At 43.4% G+C, this 19,752-nt stretch overlaps 1 protein-coding gene and 1 pseudogene across 4 annotated transcripts; one reads left to right on the top strand and one right to left on the bottom strand.

The window, feature by feature from the left end:
• Positions 1-1,809: 1,809 nt before the first annotated feature.
• On the bottom strand, positions 1,810-11,177 carry LOC118240389 (polyadenylate-binding protein 1A pseudogene; annotated as a pseudogene). Its single transcript, XR_014119443.1, has 2 exons — positions 11,066-11,177; positions 1,810-3,099 (listed from the first exon to the last, which is right to left on the bottom strand). The product of XR_014119443.1 is annotated as a polyadenylate-binding protein 1A pseudogene (transcript).
• Positions 11,178-11,330: 153 nt separating this feature from the next.
• On the top strand, positions 11,331-19,701 carry comtb (catechol-O-methyltransferase b). 3 transcript variants are annotated; one of them, XM_027003134.3, is made up of 6 exons: positions 11,331-11,465; positions 17,038-17,211; positions 17,352-17,469; positions 18,416-18,609; positions 18,875-19,006; positions 19,145-19,701. In XM_027003134.3, exons 2-6 carry the CDS (start codon positions 17,044-17,046, stop codon positions 19,322-19,324), a joined length of 792 nt encoding a protein of 263 aa, XP_026858935.2. In that variant the 5' UTR covers positions 11,331-11,465; positions 17,038-17,043; the 3' UTR covers positions 19,325-19,701. The 3 variants fall into 3 exon arrangements, with proteins under 3 accessions (XP_026858935.2, XP_026858934.2, XP_081561390.1); XM_027003133.3 differs by lacking the exon at positions 11,331-11,465 and adding an exon at positions 11,903-12,046; XM_081705264.1 differs by lacking the exon at positions 11,331-11,465 and adding an exon at positions 12,098-12,747.
• The last annotated feature ends 51 nt before the right edge of the window (positions 19,702-19,752 follow it).

The raw sequence follows: 19,752 nt of genomic DNA, 5'->3' as shown, positions 1-19,752 counted from the left end.
TGCACGTGTTTGATGGTATGAGTTGAGATCATCTTTGTTAAAAACAAAAAAACAACAACAACAAAAAAAAAACAGGAAAATCTTCCAATAGGATATACTGGGGTCAAGCTTCAATTTGTACAATGATAGATCTCAATTTGCATATATTGAATAATGTATGCTTGAACACAGTGGTGGAGATTTCAAACACCAGTATGTAGAGAAGGTGTGGCAATCAGTTCTGAAAACTGGATAAAAATGTGTGTTCCTTGTGTGTTTATTAGACATATTCTGGAGTATGCCTCGTTTGTATGTAACGCTGAGCTCAAAATAAATAATGGACCTACTACTCTCTTCAATTGATTCTGCATCTTTATTTTCTGTTGAAAGAGGACTTAATAAATTTACTGGAATGTGGGCAATATCTAGTAACACAGTGCCGAGTCCGCTAAACGTAGATCCCAGCCTTTTATATGGCCTCTTCCCTTTAATTCTACTGACTAAAATGAATGTAAACCTTGTCGATTATGGTGTTTGCTGTATAGAGGTAGCGAAAAGTTTGCTAAAACAATGAAAAATATGCATCCTGTGAAAAGTTTATTGAACAATATAACATTGTTCCATACCCAGAGCCATAACCCATCATTAATGGAAATCACACTGATGTGAGGGCTGTATGGGCCAACTCAACTGTATTTCCTGATTGTTTTATTCTACAGCAGGATGTGTTCCAAATATTAAAAAAATCACAGGTTTGTTTAAGAGGACATAGTCGAACGGTTTGGGCTTCTTGTTATTTTAATACTAGTGGTAACTATTAGTAAATACAACAATCTGACCATCCTCATACTGCATTGAGGGTTGATGGGGTGATGGTACCAGATGATGTTTAGGTATGTGGTTATGTTCATTTATTTTTGTTCCTTTATATACACATATTTTGCAAGTGCGTATGTTATTGAGTTTAAAACCATCCATATATTATGCAATTATAGAAAATACAGAAACTGCATGAGACTCCTCTTGACTTGCTATAAGTTCAGACTGTAGCAAGCTTAGCATTAGTAAATGGAATAGGTGTCATTTTAAGGATTCATTTAAAGTAGTCATGAGGTATTTCTCCTAACATCGATGTATCGACAGTACCAATAAAATAAATAGCATAACAAGAATTATAAGTGTATAATAGTGTAGTTACCCACAATGGTTAAAGTGTTTGAAAAGAGTTGTATAAAAGAATAGTTGGTTGGTTTGTGGCATAAAGTCATGAAACGGTGAAATGAGGTCATAAAAAGAGTGTTTACAGGGGAAAGTGCTTTAACATTGAATTAGACAAACTAATAACATAAAACATAAGGGAGTTTAGAGATTCTGTGTCCTTTCGTAATGATTTGTGCATATGGCAGGCTGCTGCAAAGGATCCTGGGTAGGCTTCAGCAAACCTCAGTGTAAGATATATTAATAATATTAATCATAACAATACTAGTCAGAGGTTACTTGACTAGTAATCAGAATGTTGCTAGTTCAAGCCCTACCACTGCCAAGGTACCACTGCTGGGTCCCTGAACGGCAATGAATCCTCAATTGTATTATTAATACAATCAGATACACATGCCTAATGCTCAGCTGTCAACTGCAAAAACTGACATTCTGAGCATTCGAACAGTAAGAGGAACAAAAAGAAAGGAGTGACCGACTGTACACGTCTCAATCATTTAGCCTTTTTACATCTTGTTTTAGTTTACTGTAATCAAGGCCTGAAACTGGAGTCTGGACCAGGCAAAAATATTTCAATATTTAATGCGTTTTTATTTTTTCAGTTTCAATGTTTCAATGAGACTCAGGAGACTCCAGCATAAGCAGAAGCTCCGAGTTGTCGATGTCCAGGAGCAAACCCGTCCCTGCAAGGTTGGGGTGCATGTTCTGGATCACGGGAAACAGACCATCGATCACCCAACATCTGCTTCTGCTCCTGCGGAGGTTCCAGATCCAGCACGGAGGCAGTGAGAGGTTCCTGGCCCAGAGATTGGTCTGCAGCGGGCCTGATGGTACTCGGCATGTATTGGAAATGCTGTGGCTGTATGCTGTGCGTAGCCCAGGGTGTGCTGGGGTGGAGCTGTGCCAGTTGCCCGCTCGGGTAGCAAGCAGCCCAGTTCTGAGCCTGTGGAATGGCCACCATGAAATAGCCAGAGGGCGGGGCGGGCTGGTAGGGGTTGAGCACTGGGTTGCACACGGCACTCACGCTGGCCATGCGCTGCATGTACTGGTGGGTGAGGTGGGCCTGCCGCTCCTCCTTGCGCTGCGCCAGGGCCACGTACAGCAGCTTGGTGCCTACAATGCACCCGTTCATCCCCTTCATTGCCTCGGTGGCCTCCTCCGGCGAGGAGAAACACACAAAGCCGAACCCTTTGGAGCGGCCGCCCTCCGTCATCACCTTGGCACTCGTGATTGTCCCGAATAGAGAGAACTCTTTACGCAGACGCTCGTCGTCCAGACTGTCGTCTAGGTTTTTAACGTACAGGTTCACTCCCTGGTAGCGAGTCGTGCCGTCCTGCTTCATCTGCTCAAACTTGGGTTTGAGCTCTGTCTGCCTCTCGCCTTTCTTCTGGGCACGAGCCACATACAGCTGCTTCCCATTCAACTCCTTCCCGTTCATCTCATCCAGCCTCGCAGGTCTCAAAGTGCACAAAGCCGTAGCCCTTAGAGCCGTTCTCATCACACGCCACCTTGCAGGAAAGGATGTTTCCAAAGTTGGAGAATGTGTCGTAAAGGGCTCCGCTGTCAATAGTCTTGTCCAGGTTCTTGATGAAGATGTTGCCAACTGCGCTCTTCCTCAGAGAGGGGTCTCTCTGGGACCACATAATGCGCACAGGCCTGCCTTTGATGACGTTAACGTTCATAGTGTCCAAAGCACGCTCAGCATCCACCGGCTGCTGAAAGTTCACATACGCATATCATGTCCCTGCAAACTCGGATGGAGACAATTATGCCAGCAGGGCTCAATTTCTCGAATAGCATGGCCTCGGTAACGTCTGGATGAAGGTCACCCACGTACAACGAAGTCATCGGCGAACTTGGAGCACTTGGATTCATTTTCGTGAGTATCGTCGGTCAACCTTTCTGGAAATCGTAGTCGAAAGTAGAAAATGAACAAAATAAAATCGTAAATGATTTAACCAAATGATCTAACTGCACGACTTATAAAACACTTTGAAACAGAAATTCAACAGAGCCAGGCAAGTGTCGACCGACCAAAGCGATCAAAGCAACACTTTAGCTTTTGAATACAAATACATGACAACTTGGTTGTTACGTAAGAGTTCTTTTACGTAAATGTTTCTTTTTAAATATTATCCAAACGCTATTTATTTATTTATGAATTATTCAATTATTTTAACTTATAACGTTAATAGCGTGAATGAGAGGCTTTAACAACGCCTTATATTTCAAAATATTACCTAGTCAAAGCATTTTCCAAAAATCGTCCATATGCTGCTCACACTGGATCATTTACCGCATGGCTCAGAATAAATACTTTTAGTTTGATAAACGCAGCAACATTCATTTTCTTTAGCCTAATGCTCGGCAAAAAACATCGCATTAAAGTTCATTAATGGGATGAAATCAGTTTGCCTTGGAGCAGGCCTATGTTCTTTGAGGTTAAACATAATCGCCTGGATTGTAAACCTTAGTAGAGTTCCACAACGAGGTGCGATTTGTAAAAGGACGTCTTTTTCTCTCCGAGTTAGTAATCTGGAGAAATAAATATATCAATTGATTTCCGCCCATCGGAGGACCTTTAGAACTTTATTATTTGTTCATTATGTATTTCTAACTTCTCACTGTGTCCAACTATATCGGTTGTATAAAACGTATGAACAGACATAAATAACGTGGGGGAAACGGGAATAGGGGAGAGAGGAAAAATAAGACGAACAGAGACGAAACAGACAAACGGGAAATACAGATAGAATATTTTAAGTATTAGCCACCTGCACCATTACGGGAATGTGTGTGTGTGTGTGTGTGTGTGTGTGTGTGTGTGTGTGTGTGTGTGTGTGTGTGTGTGTGTGTGTGTGTGTGTGAGAGTGTGTGTGTGAGTGCGTGTGTGCGTGTGCGTGTGTGTGTGTGTGAGTGCGTGTGTGTGTGTGTGAGAGAGAGAGAGGCTATGTGCGAGTGCACTGTATATGTACACGTACTAGAGTGGGATATTTATCATTTATGGATTAGCTCTGTAAACTTTGTATCAAAGGCGTCCAGTCTAGGTTAGTGGTTCTTATTGATTCATTCTGAGATTTTTTCCATTGATATGTAGTCTATCAATAGATTTTTCCATTCGGTGACACTAATATTATTTTTTGTTTTCCAATTCATGAGTATGTTTGTATTTGCAATTAATAATGTTATATATATATATATATATATATATATATGGTGTTGGATGGATAGGGTTATTTAAATCATGGGACATGTGTGTGATGACTTATTGCCAAAATTGCTTGATAGGTGTGCTCTGCCACACGATGTGAATGTAATCGTCAGCTGTGTTTGGAGTAAAGTATGTACAGATTGCTGAGCTTGTGAAACCAATTTTAAACATTCATTGAGTAGTATAATGTAATCTTTGTATTGTTTTGTACTGAATGCATTGTAGGTTAGTGTTGCTGTCATGTGGTAATTATTATTACACATTTTAATCCAAACTGTGGCGTCGGGGGCTAGTAATAAATCTTCCTCCCATTGTCTCGATGGGAGAGTAATTATGCAATTTGATTTCATTATTATTTTGTATATCTTAGATAATAGTTTTTAGTATTAGGAAGGTTTATAAATTCTGATATGGATGTAGGTATCTGATCTGATTTTTGAACACATAGGTGATCTTCACTGATGGTATTGTAGGAACTGGGTGCTTTCTATACCGTATTTTGGGGCTAGTTGTGGGTGTGGCATGAAATAAGTCTTATGATAAATATGTTTAAATATGTAATACCTTTTTCTATCCATGATGTAAAGTTTAATATTTTTGTTCATGGTAAAGTCTGGATTGTTCCAAATAGGTGAATGAATAGTTTGTGTGAGTGTGGAGTTTATCTTGTAGAATTTCCACCAGACTGTTTGTGTTGTGGCCACGGTCAAACTGTTAAAACATGGATATTTTTGAATTGTTTGACTGATAAATGGTAAGTCTGCAATTTTTATATCTCAGTGCATCTCTGGTGCTGCTTTTGATGAGTACAGTGTCATGAGCATGTCTGTCCAGCTGTGCAAAGAGGGGATACAGCTTCTTCCGGAGGTTTCCGATAAATGTGTAGATATGTGGGAAAGACAGCTGCCCCTCCTCATAGTCCAGGTAGATGCCCACATTCCTGGGCAATTGTGCCAGGGGCATAGGGGTCTCAGGCTTGGTGCAGGGGTACAACTGACGTGTTTCTTTAGTTGTACGACCGCCACTGGAGGACTCAATGAATAGTTGATGATGGAAGAGAGGTATATCAGATTCACCCCTTGTGCCTTGGTGTGACAAATTTACACACTGCATAAACTTTTGTTGTTGTTTTTTTTTGTTTTTAACAAAGATGATCTCAACTCATACCATCAAACACCTGCAAGATGATGTTGCGGGTCAGTATCACCCTGCTCTTATGGTAAGATAATGAACCTTGCTTAGCCATTATTCATCCAGTATATGAACTGTTTTTGTGTCCTTATATCTATAAATGAAAAGTAATAAACAATTTGAATGATGTCCTTATATCTAAAGCACTCAAAGCATTGATGTTATGTAAATGAACCGTGATCCGATTGGTTCAATTTAAGTAAACCGACTCACGTACTTTGAAGTTAGTTTTTCTCAAAAGGTTAGAACTGGTTGACTATACTTTGTCTTGTTCTGTACTAGAAAATTTAAACATTTATATCCAAAGTATTACACGATCGAAATCAATTCAAGACTAACCGCTCATGACCGCTAGATGGGGAAAGATACTAAGAATACAGATCCTCCTGCCCGCTGTCGACAATCCGGTAAGACAAACTTTATACGTCATTACTACGCATAAGAAAAAAATATATATTTGTAGTTCCACAATGTGAAAAGGCGTCATTTTGTATGCCAATGAATAAACACCATGCCATGCATTGAGGACCACGACAAAATTGCAATCTATTTAGCTAGCCATGAGAATATGAATAGCCGTATAATCACAAATATATTACATGCGTCTACATTTCAGTCATGCACATGTACTGTACTGTATTGCCAACCTCACTGTTAAGTTCAGTAACCACCTCGGTCAGCACAGCCAGGCGGGCCAACCAGCACAATATTCACAATATACACAACTTCTCTTTCTCTGGCGGTCAGTGATGTGGATCGCTTTTCGCGTTTCGTCAAGCTGTCCGACGGCCAGATTAATACCGTTCACGGGCGTATGCGATTGCAGCTGCCTCCAGCCTCTTTTCCTGGTTGCGTTTGCAGCTGCGGATGTGTGCATGATTTCCTCTGAGCTTGCTGGACACATTTTCACCATACAACAGCCACAGAGCAGCCGGAATAACGCGAGTGCCTGTCTCCATGTTGCACGTGCATTTATCAGTCACGAGGCACCAGTGTATCGTGTGTCTCCCCTGACCCAAATTTCACATAGAACTGCAGGTGTTCAGAAACAAAGTCTGATTCAAAACGGATTTTTTCATATCGTCTGAAGGGTTTGGTTAATGAGTACATTTTGCCCTGTTTGTTTTGTGTGTGTGTGCGTGTGTACACGCGTATAGCAGGGATGGCCTGCGGCACACAGCAGATCCTCATTCCGTCCACATGGCAGCAGATGCCAGGCATGGCCATCCATTTCGGCGGACAGCCTGTGGTCACTCACTGTCCCATGGGCTCGTCGCTGTCCAATGCCTCAGACAAGTACAGAGCCAGCTGGAGGTTAGCATCCGTCTCTGTCTCTCTCTCTCTCTCTCTCTCTCTCTCTCTCTCTCTCTCTCTCTCTCTCTCTCTCACACACACACCTCTTACACCTCTTACAACCTGGTACATCTTCAAAACCCTGGACTCCTCTTCTTAACACTGCCAGCCCTAAATGGCAAAGGTGCCTGGCATGTCTGACTGTCGTTCTTCTGCTGTGTGCTAATGAATTGAAGTCTAGTCATGTGCCAGCAATGGCAGCGTTTGTGTATAATGTTGGTGTCCTCCACCAGGGGGCGACATAGTAGCCAGTGTGGTGGCAGGAGTCTGCCCAGGGATGTCACATGACCTCTCATGACCTCAGTTAATTTTCATTGCAAGGACTGACTTTGCAATTAATTGCAATTCATCTGATCACACTTCACAATCTAGTGTTAATGCAAATTGCCACCATAAAAACTGAAGCATCAAACTTCATGAAAACCCAAATTTGTGCTAGTCTCAAAACTTTTGGCCACAACTGTAGTTAAGTTGCCTGCGTCAAATTTAGAAGCCTGATGCTTGCCTACAAAGACAAAAAATGGACCAGCCTCAAGCTACCTGAAAGCAGTGGACCAGTCCTGTCCGTATCTCAGATCCCCTGAGTCACAAGTACGGCCCGCCTCAAACCACTCAGAACATCTCCAGCCAGCACCTCCACGCACTGCCTTCCAGGAGCGAACCTCCACGCACTGCCTTCCAGGAGCGAACCTCCACGTACTGCCTTCCAGGAGCGAACCTCCACGCACTGCCTTCCAGGAGCAAACCTCCACGTACTGCCTTCCAGGAGCGAACCTCCACGCACTGCCTTCCAGGAGCAAACCTCCACGTACTGCCTTCCAGGAGCGAACCTCCACGCATTGCCTTCCAGGAGCAAACCTCCACGTACTGCCTTCCAGGAGCGAACCTCCACGCACTGCCTTCCAGGAGCGAACCTCCCCCTGCTGCCTGAATCACCGAGACCTGCTTCCTCCAATCACAAACGCAGTCCAAAGACCCAATAAGACTCTGTAATAACCATGTATATAAGTGCTAAACCCTAATATCTCTTCATATTTATCTTAATATATACAAAACAGACAAACACAAACCTCACTTGTATCTGTACTGACTCCGGTCTGTGATGGGGCTTAAGTTTGATGGTATCCTTTGACTCTAGCAGAAGGGTTTAACGTTTATTGTGTTGAACACATGCCTGGACATGTCTTTGTCTCATAATTACACCAAATCCATATTTAAATACTGCACAGTGCACATTTTTATAGGCCTACACTTCTGTTCTCAGTATTTCACACACAGTCTTCTGCCAAAGTAGTTCTGCCAAAGTCACTATTGATGCTGGCGTTATTTGGGTTCGGTTCACATTTCAGGCATTGATATCTGGTTAAAAATAGACTGTCCTTTGTGCATTGACGAGGTGCCCTGCATGAATATATGAATGCACAAAGCAGACTGCATCAGCTTTTGAGCCGGTCGTTCTGTGACGCAGACTGATGTATGCTTGCATTATTTTTGACATTACGATCCCTTTAGTTGTAACTGGCAAGAAACCACTCAATCATAATTGCATGAGCTAAATTATTGTCATAACAACAGCATTTACAGTTGGAGACCCTCCCCTTGAACTGCTGGAAGCTTAATTTCATAGTCTCTCTCTCTCTCTCTCTCTCTCTTTCTCTCTGTTGGTCACTCACTCACTGGCTTTTGCACAAACACATTTTTCTCTCCTTAGCTCACAGTGGATATGATTTATGATGTGACAATATGCCACACCCATTTATAATGAAGACGTAATCCTCATGTCTCCCAAAGCTCTCTCATTGATTGGCTGGTCTCAACGTATCCTGTCTTTAATTCTCAGGTGGCAAATTGCATCCATGGATATCCAGTAGCTGCAACCTAGACTTTTAGTCTAGGAATTAGGAATCTTGACTGCAGCCACTTCTCCACTTAACGGCTCTTGTACAGAAAGAAGTGTTTTGCGGCTTGGAAGCTGCTAAAGACTGCATGAGGCAAATAACCCCTAGTGTGTGTATCAGCATGTTTGAGGATAATTATTGTAGTTATGGTTCTTTCGGCTGCTCGGTTTCATCAGCTCGGATCATCATTTGTCACCTGGACTGTTGCCAAAACATTGTATACCATTAGCCTGGCTCTGCTTGAGCAGCACTGACAGCTGCTCTGAGATCAGTGAAGAACCAGTCGTGTCTCTGCTATCTGTTCCATCCACTGAGGGAGTGTCTAACGCAGAGGCATTCTGGATCTGAAACTGACCTGAGCTCAATTTTTTAGCTTTTAAAGTGACCTGAATCATTTTTGATGTTTTTAAAGTGGGTCGATGTTGTACGTATGTTGTATGTCTGTGTCCCTCCCAGTGCTCACACCTGGATCAACACACAGTATGGCCTGCCCAACAAATTCCCATGTCTGACCTGCCCTGATGCTGTTATTGGTTACATGACATTATGGTGCTGGTATGTGAGTCACTCTTACACAGGTGAGTCCAGTGCACACATGACACCCTCATTCACCTTTTTTTTTTTTTTTTTTGTCTTTGTGGGCAAAAATCTCTCCCAGTGCAATTAAAATGCTTTGGTGAAGATCTATGTTATTGCTTTTAAGAGGATTTGATTACCTACACACAAAGGAGTTGTACACAGGTGTATAAGCAGAGTGTGTTCCTGTGGAGACTGGATGACCCCGAGAGATCTCTGACCCCTCCAGCACCTCAACTAAGATGCATCATATCACTCATAGCACATCCCTCTCCTGGTGTACCTCTGCAATGCTTCTATTATATCAGCTGCCTTGTACTGGTTTCCATGTTGATTTCTAATGCACTGATATTTTACATTGTCCAGTATTTATTACTGTATTTCCAATAACCACTTTGCTAACAGTGCTCAGGTTATTAGTAGCTGCATGCGCAAATCCAGTTATGTAATAATCAGTGCTTCTTTATTTATATCCAAGGTTGTGTTTACTTAATGTAACACATAGCTCTTTTATGAACATAGTCTCGTTTGTGTGCAGATGTAAGCTGTTTCCCCAACATGCACTCCAGCCAGCAGGTGGAGCCAGAGAATCTGAATTTCCACCAGCAGGGGGAGCCACAGGAGCCCTGGTCAGCAAACGCCTTAGACTTGCACCTGCACAAATGAAGCAGGTACGTCAGGGTGGGGGAAAGGCCCTGGGGACATTCACATACTCAACAATCGGATCATTCTTTCAGAAGAAAATGCGTTAAGGCACTCAATACCAAAACCAACAGGCACCTGAACCGTTTCTTACCCCTGGTCCCACGTCTACTCTGCCACAATCCTTCCTTTAGAACATTACAGTCCAGCTGGAAAACTCCAAACTGTAATCACTACTGAACTGTCATCACTACTGAACCTGGTCACAAAGCCTGCACTACTAAACTGTCATCACTACTGAACTTGATCACACAGCCTGCACTACTGAACTGTCATCACTGTTGAACCTTTTCACACAGTCTGCACAGCTGAAGTGTAATAATTATTGAAGCACCTCACATATCCTGTACTACTGAACTGTAATTAATGCTAAAGTGTTACACACAGTCTGTACCACTGAAGTGTCATCATTACTTGATTGATGTCAGTGATGACAGTGGTATAAGTGATATCATCAGGGTGCTCTCAGTGTTATACTCTGCAAATGAATGTACTGGTTAGTAAAAGTGGCTCTGTTCTGATCCACAGCACTTAAGTTTTAACAAATGCAAGGAACATAATGACAACTGTGTGGAATATCTCACTCTGGGTGAGAGTCAAGATGACCTGCACTGTCTGACAGAGTCACAGCAAACACCACCAGATCTACACCAGAGTCACAGCAAACACCACCAGATCTACACCAGAGTCACAGCAAACACCACCAGATCTACACCAGAGTCACAGCAAACACCACCAAAATCTCCACTGGAGTCACAGCAAACACCACCAGATCTACACCAGAGTCACAGCAAACACCACCAGATCTACACCAGAGTCACAGCAAACACCACCAGATCTACACCAGAGTCACAGCAAACACCACCAAAATCTCCACTGGAGTCAGAGGATACGTCGATATGTTACGCAGGTTGTCTGTGTGGGTAATTAACTTCACCGTCTTTACATAGCGGTCTTCACGCCTCCTGAAGCTGTGTGTACTGTTCTTCTGTGCTGAGTGGTAATCCAGTATAGCCGAGCACAAAACTTCTTATCAAAGCATATCCCTGAGAGTTAATACATCACAACGGACAGGCAACTGATGGAATTAGAGCAGTGCAATGGACTAACCACATCTGATCTAAACCATGTGACCTCAACAGCCTGATATTTTTTTGGATAGTTTTGCAGGAACCTGAAGGGTTGTAAAGCTGTATGGATTATGACTGGTGGGAGGAATGAGACTTCCGAGAGATGCCAGCCGTGCTAAGAGCCCGTAAATCCCAAGTGTGTTCAGGCTCAGACTGGAGAGAAGTACTGGAGGGAAAGGCAACACGGCTCAATCAAAGTGAATCCAAGTAAGAGTTAAATTATAGCATTCTACAACATCTGACCTTTAAAAAATAATCTGGATTAAGTACATGGGTTTAGTTAATTTATTATCCTGGATTAAGTATATGTTCTTAGTTAATTGCTCAGTAAAATGCCACACGTGTTTTTATCATTTAGAGCTGACTGTGCACAGAGAGGCTTTAGGTGGATTAGAAACTGGGAATGTTTACGAACCGTGTTGCTGGAAACCCTATGTGAGTGTCTGAGTTCCTGAGTTCCAGTTCTATAGTACTATCACAGTTCACATTGGCAGCTTTTGTGCTGAATGTATATGGTGCGTGCGTGTGTGTGTGCAAGTGTGTGCTAGTAAGAGAGTGTGTGCAGTCTGATCTAACGTTGCACAGTTATTCCTTTTCATTAAAGCAATAACAGAGGGAGGAGAGATAGAGAGCCAGAGAGAGAGAGAGAGAGAGAGAGAGAGAGAGAGAGAGAGGCAGAGCGAAAGGAGGGGGATTGATGGGAATGCGTTTGCCTGTGACCAGTGAGATATTAGGCTTAAGGCAAACTAAATTTACAAAGTAAGGAAGGGATCAGCTATCAGGTAACGGTGAGTGGGTTTTGTGCCTTTTCTTCTACATTTGTAATGTAGTGTTTTCTTACATATTTACTAAGTAGTAGCTCTAGACTATTTTATAAGATAAACAGACATCTAAACAGACATTTCCCATGAGCTAAACTTATGTGAATGCTAGAAACTGGAATGCTACGAACGTCAACACATTCTTCAGTTCTTTATGTTGTTCTCGTGTCGCTGAGCTTGCGTTTGCCTTGTCTGTGGAAGTGTCTGTTCGCAATGTGGCTCTGTGCCAGAGTTCAGAGCAAATACTCAAATCTGTGGAATTCGGGATTAATCTTGGTTTGTTAAGAAGTGTGGTGTGGTGTGTTTCTACTGGTCAGCCCTGCTCTTGACCATGGTAGCATGTTGCCATCCTCTGCACATCATTGCCCTTTGCACATTAACACTGTGTGTGTGCTCTGACACTCTGACTCATCCTGCTTTCAGCACAGTTCAAGGTCCCGTCTGCTTCCATTTGCAACACAGTGTCAGCGTGCCCTGCAATGATAAGATCATTAATATTTCACATCAAACTACTGCCAATACACTCTCCACACAATTCATTAGAAATGCGCTTGCGGTAGGAGCACCTGGAAAGTGTGGAGATGCAGACTAGTGCCCATCTGTACCCAGGGACAGAATGTACTCCCTGTTCTACAACCGGGCTCCGGTTCTCAGGTGGAGACCTACAGGTGATGCTGACCTAAACACCTTCCAGTGATGTTTTTCTACCTGACACACTTATTCCAGCGCAACAACCACCACAAAAGCCTTTGATGAAATCGAACCGGATCAGCAGACACCCCGTGACGAGAAATGGACCACTGAAGAAAGATTAAGGGCTTTGAGCTGTGCATTGTTGTGCATGGATACCACGTGGTAGTGAACACCCATACGATGTGCGTTACTACAAACCACCTAATAAAGTGCTTAGCGTGTGCAGCTGCAAGGTAGCTATTTCTAGTAAGAATGTGGTGAGTTTGTATTTACCATAAGCCGTACAGAGCTATTTATCAAAGAAATGAACAAACCGACACTAAAAGATTGTTTTGAATGTATTTTATAAGCCAATTATGAGCAATATAGTCTCTCAGAGAGATATGTAACTAATGTTGCCTGTACCAGTGCTCTGTTATTCAGAATGAAAAGACCTTGGAACACTTTGACTGACCAATCAGAACTGAGTATTCCACAGACCTGTGCAATAATATGCTTAGTGGCTGAGGTCAGTGTTGAGCCGCTGTGTGTGTGTGTGTGTGTGTGTCTTTCTGTGTTTGTGTGTGTGTGTGTGTGTGTCTGTCTGTGTCTGTGCTCACAGAAAGAGCACACGTCAGTCTTCATGGCCTCCCTTCCAGGGGAGACCCACGCTTTCTCCCTCGCGGCTCTGAGCCAAAGGCCTGTTGCCATGCAACTTCTAAATCCCAACTTGAGGGTGGGACATTAACACCTCCTTTCTTCTGCCATTGGTGGTTCACGAGGGACCGGGGCCTGCCTGTCACTGCAGGCCTCTAGACGCTATAAGCTCACTTCTTTAAAGGAGAGCACAAGACTAAACCAAGGCATCTGGTACGGCCGTCTGTGATTGGCCGACTCAGAGGGGCCTGGCTGCAAAAAAGGGGGCTTGCAGAACAGTAAGCACCCATCTCATTAGGAGAGAATAATGGAGGCACAAGCGCTGAGATGAAAGCAGCTTGGTGGCTAGGAAGGCTCATTTCCATGAGCGCATGTTTCATTATGAATCCACAGCCTCTGGCGTGTGACACAGTTCACGCCAGCACAGTTGTGCATGTGTGGAGCCACTAGCGTTTTTTTGGAATGCGTTTGCGATAGAATCAACGACGCCAAGGTTTACTTTTTAAAAAAAAGAACTTAAAGCTGGTGGTTTCGTCCGTGAATATTGAAAAAGACACATATTCAAAACCACTCTGTTCCTCTTTCACTCTGCCTGTCAGTCTCTGGTGTTACTGGTAGGTTGGCATGCTGGAAATTTGTAACACTGTTTGGTGATCTGTGCACTGCACTGGCGGTGGTAGCTCAGAAGTAAACAGAGGGTTGCCGGTTCAAGCTCCACCACTGCCACGTTGCCATTGCTGGGTCCTTGAGCAAGGCCCGTAACCCTCAAGTTGTACTCAGTCAAAATTGTAAGTGGCTTTGGATAAAAGCGTCAGCTAAATGCCATAAATGTAATGTAAAGTGGTCATCAGTCAGTGGAGTGTGGATTGTGGAATGGTCTCTGGATATGAGGAGCATGGAAGCTTTCTCCAGGGGACAAAGCAGAAATGATTATGGAAATTCTCCGTGATCAAACCCACTAACAATGCTCTGATGGTTGTGTGATGTAGATTGGCAGGGAAGGTTCTTTGGTGGAACACAGAACTGTGGTTCTCTTTCTTAGAAACTTGTTTTGGTCCTGCAGGTATTAACCATTGAGGTTAATGAGGTCTAGTTCACTGGCTATTGTCAAGGACTAGATAAGAGCCTCTGCCAAATGCTATAAATTTAAATGTAAATCTCTCTCTGATTATATGATCTCTCTCTGTCTATATGGTCTCTCTGATTATATGATCTCTCTCTGTCTATATGGTCTCTCTCTGATTATATGATCTCTCTCTGTCTATATGGTCTCTCTCTGATTGTATGATCTCTCTCTGTCTATATGGTCTCTCTCTGATTATATGATCTCTCTCTGTCTATATGGTCTCTCTCTCTGATTGTATGATCTCTCTCTGTCTATATGGTCTCTCTCTCTCTGATTATATGATCTCTGTCTATATGGTCTCTCTGATTATATGATCTCTTTCTGTCTATATGGTCTCTCTGATTGTATGATCTCTCTCTCTCTAAATGGTCTCTCTCTGATTATATGATCTCTCTCTGATTATATGGGCTCTCTCTGATTGTATGATCTCTCTGTCTATATGGTCTCTCTCTGATTATATGATCTCTCTCTCTCTGTCTATATGGTCTCTCTCTCTGATTGTATGAGCTCTCTCTGTCTATATGGTCTCTCTCTCTGATTGTATGAGCTCTCTCTGTCTATATGCTCTCTCTCTCTCTGATTATATGATCTCTCTCTGTCTATGTGGTCTCTCTCTAATTGTATGATCTCTCTCTCTCTCTCTAAATGGTCTCTCTCTGATTATATGATCTCTCTCTGATTATATGAGCTCTCTCTGATTATATGATCTCTCTCTGTCTATATGGTCTCTCTCTCTGATTGTATGATCTCTTTCTGTCTATATGGTCTCTCTCTCTGATTATATGATCTCTGTCTATATGGTCTCTCTGATTATATGATCTCTTTCTGTCTATATGGTCTCTCTCTGATTGTATGATCTCTCTCTCTCTAAATGGTCTCTCTCTGATTATATGATCTCTCTGATTATATGGGCTCTCTCTGATTGTATGATCTCTCTGTCTATATGGTCTCTCTCTGATTATATGATCTCTCTCTCTGTCTATATGGTCTCTCTCTCTCTGATTGTATGAGCTCTCTCTGTCTATATGGTCTCTCTGATTGTATGAGCTCTCTCTGTCTATATGCTCTCTCTCTCTCTGATTATATGATCTCTCTCTGTCTATGTGGTCTCTCTCTAATTGTATGATCTCTCTCTCTCTCTCTCTCTCTAAATGGTCTCTCTCTGATTATATGATCTCTCTCTGATTATATGAGCTCTCTCTGATTATATGATCTCCCCCTTGTCTATATGCTCTCTCTCTCTGATTATATGATCTCTCGCTGTCTATATGGTCTCTCTCTGATTGTATGATCTCCCCCTTGTCTATATGCTCTCTCTCTCTGATTATATGATCTCTCTCTGTCTATGTGGTCTCTCTCTGATTGTATGGTCTCTCTCTGCATGGACGTCCCTACTCTCTGCCTGTACTCCCCCACCATGGTCAGCTTCCCTTGTACTTTGTAAGCCCAGTGTTTCCTTCTTGAGACCAAGCACGGTCCTGGCCACTGCGAGGACATCATACCCGAGCGCAAGCCCCAACTCTCCCTTAGCACCCGGCTCTTTCTAGCTCGGGCTCACGATGCTGGCTGGCTCTCTGTGAATAACCGCTGATCGTTAAAGCCGCCGGTACCCGCCAGACACCTCACTGTGCAGTGGCCTGTGTCGTTGGGTCATTGTACTGCAGCAGGTGTGTAAACAGCTGTAGTGCTTTCTCCTTCAGCACTGGGTGTGGTTGTATCACAGTAATGCCCGCAGTCCAGCCTTGATGCTGGATGGCCACTTACAGCTGAGCAGAGTAAAGTTCCCAGGTGAGCAGGGTAGAGTTAGCTCACACTTTCTATATAACAAAAATGGAAAGACGTTGGTTAACTAAACCGACAGACACATATAAACTGTTCAGAACAACACATTAAACATTTAACTTAACTAAATATACAGTCTGTGGAGAGCCGCACAGAATTCTGGGAGTCCCCTCTGTGCTACTCTCCCCTGTCACTACTGGCCCCTCCCCCTAGGTCCAATGGAAGATGCCACATGCTACCTCTTTCATTAGTGCTCAAAACGCTGAGAAATCACTACTGATCTGGAGCCAGTTCATAACAAGTGACATTGTCATCACTGCTGATCCAGGTTTCAGTCAGAAAGATGTTATCTAAATTCTAGACTTCATCCAGATGCCCTTTTGTGGAAGCTTTGTTAGCTAATGACCTGACGTTAAAAACGGTAGCATTCAAAACGTGATACCTACGTTTGTTTGCTCGGTTTTAACATAGTTAGATTTTACCGAGCCATAACTAGTGCTCTTATGGTTCTTATGACTATACCAGATCCAGAAAAAGTAAACCGCAGTTTAACTTGGTTCCTGCATGGTTCCTGACACATCATTTGTCTTGATGCTGAGGTGATGGGGTTGGACTTTATGATCTGCTATTGGTGCACTCTCTCTCTCTTTCTCTCTCTCTCACTCACACACACACTCTGTCTGTCTCTCTGACATTCTCCCTGTTTTTCTCTCCCTGTTAGTCCAATATGTGGCTGCTGCTGCTGTCATGTGCAGGCCTCTTGGGGGCGCTCTATGCTCTGTGGTCCTGGTTCATACCAGCTGTAGTGCAGTTCAACGGCAGTCTAGCACTGCTATGGCACGATGTCATTGTGGAAAGATGTCTGGATGCCTTCACTGGGACAACGCGGCCACAGGTGAGTCAAACACACACAGACACAACATGACAGTGCTGACCAGTGTCGGTTTTAATTTTTAATAACATTAAACAAATATATTAATTATATTTGAGAGTAAACTCCCTTCCAACCTGGTGAGTTACTTGTTTTCATTGTAGCGGCTACTGAGAGCAGTGCAGGAGAGAGCTACCAGAGGAGACTCGGAGAGCGTGATCGCAGCCATCGACCATTTCTGCAGGCACCAGGAGTGGGCCATGAACGTGGGTGATGAGAAAGGTCTGTGCAGAACCCACACGGCCAGCCGGTTTACCCACTTTTACATCATCACGGTATTCAGGCTGTATAAGTATTTGTGTGTGTGTGTGTGTGTGTGTGCGTGCGTGAGTGCATGCGTACATGTGTGTGTGAGTGTATGTGCGTGCGTGCGTGTGTTTGTGTATGTTTGTGTGTGTGTGTGTGTGTGTGTGTGTTCGTGTGTGCGTGCGTGCGTGTGTGCGCATGCGTGTTTGTGTGTGTGTGTGTGTGTGTGTGTATGCGTGTTTGTGTGTGTGTGTGTGTGTATGTGTGTGTGTGTGTGTATATGCAGATTTGTGCATGTGTGTGTGTGTGTGTGTGCATTTATTTGTGTATATGTGTGTGTGTGCGCGTGCATTTATTTGTGTATGTGTGTGTGTGTGTGTGTGTGTGTGCGTGCATTTATTTGTGTATATGTGTGTGTGTGTGTGTGCATTTATTTGTGTATATGTGTGTGTGTGCGCGTGCATTTATTTGTGTATGTGTGTGTGTGTGTGTGTGTGCGCGTGCATTTATTTGTGTATGTGTGTGTGTGTGTGTGTGTGTGCGCGTGCATTTATTCGTGTATATGTGTGTGTGTGTGTGTGTGTGTGTGTGTGTGCGCGTGCATTTATTTGTGTATATGTGTGTGTGTGTGTGTGTGTGCGCGTGCATTTATTTGTGTATATGTATGTGTGTGTGTGTGTGTGTGTGTGCGCGTGCATTTATTTGTGTATATGTGTGTGTGTGTGTGTGTGCGCGTGCATTTATTTGTGTATATGTATGTGTGTGTGTGTGTGTGTGTGTGTGTGTGCGCGTGCATTTATTTGTGTATATGTGTGTGTGTGTGTGTGTGTGTGCGCGTGCATTTATTTGTGTATATGTGTGTGTGTGTGTGTGTGTGTGTGTGTGTGTGTGTGTGTGTGTGTGTGTGTGTGAACTCTTCTAGGCTTTATCTTGGACTCAGTGGTGAGTGAGGTGAGTCCTCAGACGGCACTGGAACTGGGTACGTACTGTGGCTACTCCACGGTGCGCATTGCCCGTCTGCTGCCCCCTGGTGGCCACCTCATCACACTGGAGTTTAACCCGAACTACGCTGCAGTTGCCCGCCAGGTGATTGCCTGGGCAGGGCTTGAAGACATGGTATGAAAGCACAGTTACACACACCTACTGTGTATTCAGAAGTTAACTCTACTCAGATGTTAACTAACTAACTTGTTCTAACTTGTTCTCTGCACAAAGTTCCATGTGAGCGCTTTCATGCATCGCCTGTTTTAGTAAAAAGGGCAAGTGATGTCTGTATGTTTTCTGTATGTATATCCATATATGAATGCATATATGAATATATGTATAACTGCATATATGTGTTGTGTAAGGGGTTAAAAGGTTACCTTTGCCCCGTCACCAGGTGCAGGTGGTTGAAGGAGCTTCCGGCGACTGGATCCCACACTTGAGAGAGCACTTTGGGATTGAATCATTTGACTTTGTTTTTCTGGATCACTGGAAAGAGCTCTACCTGCCTGACATCAAACTGCTAGAGGTAATGCCAGTTTTCCGATAACTACATTTCATCATTCCGTGCCAGCTTGATACTGAGTGAACTCTGTTTTTTGTTAGTTTGTCTCACTGAGGTGCTCTGTACCGCCTCTCTGCGCTTTCTTAACTCTTCCCTTCCCAGGAGTGTGGTCTTCTTCGGAAGGGCACCGTTCTGCTAGCCGACAATGTCGTCTGCCCAGGGACTCCAGATTACCTTGAATACGTACGCAAAAGCCAGTCCTATGAAAGCCATTACTTCGGGTCTCACCTAGAGTACACCAGAGCCGAAGATGGTCTGGAGAAGTCTGTGTACCTGGGCTAGCGTGTAGCGTGTATCAACCCACCACAGGCTACACATTTGGACTTTACTCCAAGACAACACGTCCCCTGTTTTTCTTGTGAAGTGCATGTTTAGACAACATAATGCTGTAAAACAGTAGCATTGTTCTGTAATTGTTTAAAGTGCATTACTTACCATAATTCTGTATCGCTGAAAGACGTTTCGGTGTTTTACCATAACACTAACACTAGAGGGCAGAATGTGACGTGATTCTGCCTTCTCTAACACTAGAGGGCAGAATCACATTGCAATTACTGCTCATCCGAAAAGTGTTTTACCCTCCAGAAATGTTTGATATTGTTATTTGATATGGACCGGTATAAAACAAATAAATTATAGTACGACTTGTTGTATTGAAAGACACTTTCCATACACTATCCTGTTACTCACAGAACTGTTCTTACGGCTTA

This window comes from Electrophorus electricus, chromosome 22, assembly GCF_041902795.1.
Source record: "Electrophorus electricus isolate QZ-2024a chromosome 22, ASM4190279v1, whole genome shotgun sequence".
Classification (NCBI taxonomy): Eukaryota; Metazoa; Chordata; class Actinopteri; order Gymnotiformes; family Gymnotidae; genus Electrophorus; species Electrophorus electricus.
Note: the sequence above shows the minus strand (reverse complement) of the source record. Positions and strands in the feature narration are given on the sequence as shown.

Bases quoted from the DNA above. Each gene is read 5' to 3' on its own strand.
- comtb (XM_081705264.1), top strand. From the start codon at position 12,661: ATGCAGACTAGTGCCCATCTGTACCCAGGGACAGAATGTACTCCCTGT. The intron at 17,470-18,415 runs GTCTGTGCAGAA...GAACTCTTCTAG, and splicing joins GAACGTGGGTGATGAGAAAG to GCTTTATCTTGGACTCAGTG. The intron at 18,610-18,874 runs GTATGAAAGCAC...CCCCGTCACCAG, and splicing joins GGGCAGGGCTTGAAGACATG to GTGCAGGTGGTTGAAGGAGC.